Below are 934 nucleotides of genomic sequence, written 5' to 3' on the forward strand. Positions count from 1 at the left end.
GGGGGGGGTCTACAAAATTCCACAAGAGAGGGGAAAAAATTTGGTCCCACCATTCTTCTCTGTCCTAGCATCTTAGTCCTTAGCTGAATACAGCAGCATCCAAAGAAGAGGGCAGGTTGTGGCCCAATCAGGGCACCGCGAACCCATCAAACATCTAGAACGTGGTTGAGATAGGAGATGTAGCAGATAGCTAGCCGGAGAATTTCGATCTTGGACAGTTTCTTGTCGGGGGGCAGAGTGGGAAGAAGCTTCCTCAGCTCGGCGAAGGCCAAGTTGAAGGCCTCCACACGTATGCGCTCCCGGGTAGCGTGCGCCGTGCGGTATTTGGCCGTCGCCCTCCTCCTCCGACGCCTCTCCTCCCGAGTTAAGTGCTGCAGCTCCCTCTTGACGGAATCGCCGCCCTCGCAGATCCTGGTCTCTCCGCACAAGCTGATGCCCCCGAGCTCGCCGAGTCCTCCGCCGCCTCCGCAATCGCTGAACACGGACTCGGTCTCCGAGTGGGCCGGGATTTCCGTCTGGTCAGAGTTCAGCATCGTTCGTCTGCGGAAGGTTCCCAAGACGTATCCCTTTTTTCCCCGACGGGCCTTCTATAAAGTGCTTCTGAGAAGTCGCTCCCCTCCGCGTGTCATGAAACGGACCCTGGCGGGAAGGCGTCAATCCCGGTCAAGCCCCCTCCCCTCGGCGGGAGTTTCCTTCTCCTCGAGCTCGGAGAACGCACTTCGGAGAAATATTTCACTCGTAAAAAAAAGTGCTCAGCTGAGACGAACTTTTATTGCCCCGTCGCTGCGCTCTCGTTCTTGATGGTCCCCCTGGAAGGAAGAGAAACGGAGAGATGATAAAAAAAAGGTTTCTTAATGGCTGCGAAGGGAACGCTGCCAACATGATGAACAAAAAAACAAAAACACGGAAATCTAATGGAAATTAGAGGATAGTA

At 54.7% G+C, this 934-nt stretch overlaps 1 protein-coding gene across 1 annotated transcript; it reads right to left on the reverse strand.

The window, feature by feature from the left end:
* Window positions 1-6: 6 nt before the first annotated feature.
* Window positions 7-533, reverse strand: NHLH1 (nescient helix-loop-helix 1). Its single transcript, XM_018572935.1, has one exon. The coding sequence runs from the start codon at window positions 531-533 to the stop codon at window positions 147-149; it is 387 nt and encodes a 128-aa protein (XP_018428437.1). The 3' UTR covers window positions 7-146.
* Window positions 534-934: the final 401 nt, after the last annotated feature.

This window comes from Nanorana parkeri, unplaced genomic scaffold, assembly GCF_000935625.1.
Source record: "Nanorana parkeri isolate BGI_ZX_2015 unplaced genomic scaffold, ASM93562v1 scaffold2178, whole genome shotgun sequence".
Classification (NCBI taxonomy): domain Eukaryota; kingdom Metazoa; phylum Chordata; class Amphibia; order Anura; family Dicroglossidae; genus Nanorana; species Nanorana parkeri.

Bases quoted from the DNA above. Each gene is read 5' to 3' on its own strand.
- NHLH1 (XM_018572935.1), bottom strand. From the start codon at position 533: ATGCTGAACTCTGACCAGACGGAAATCCCGGCCCACTCGGAGACCGAG.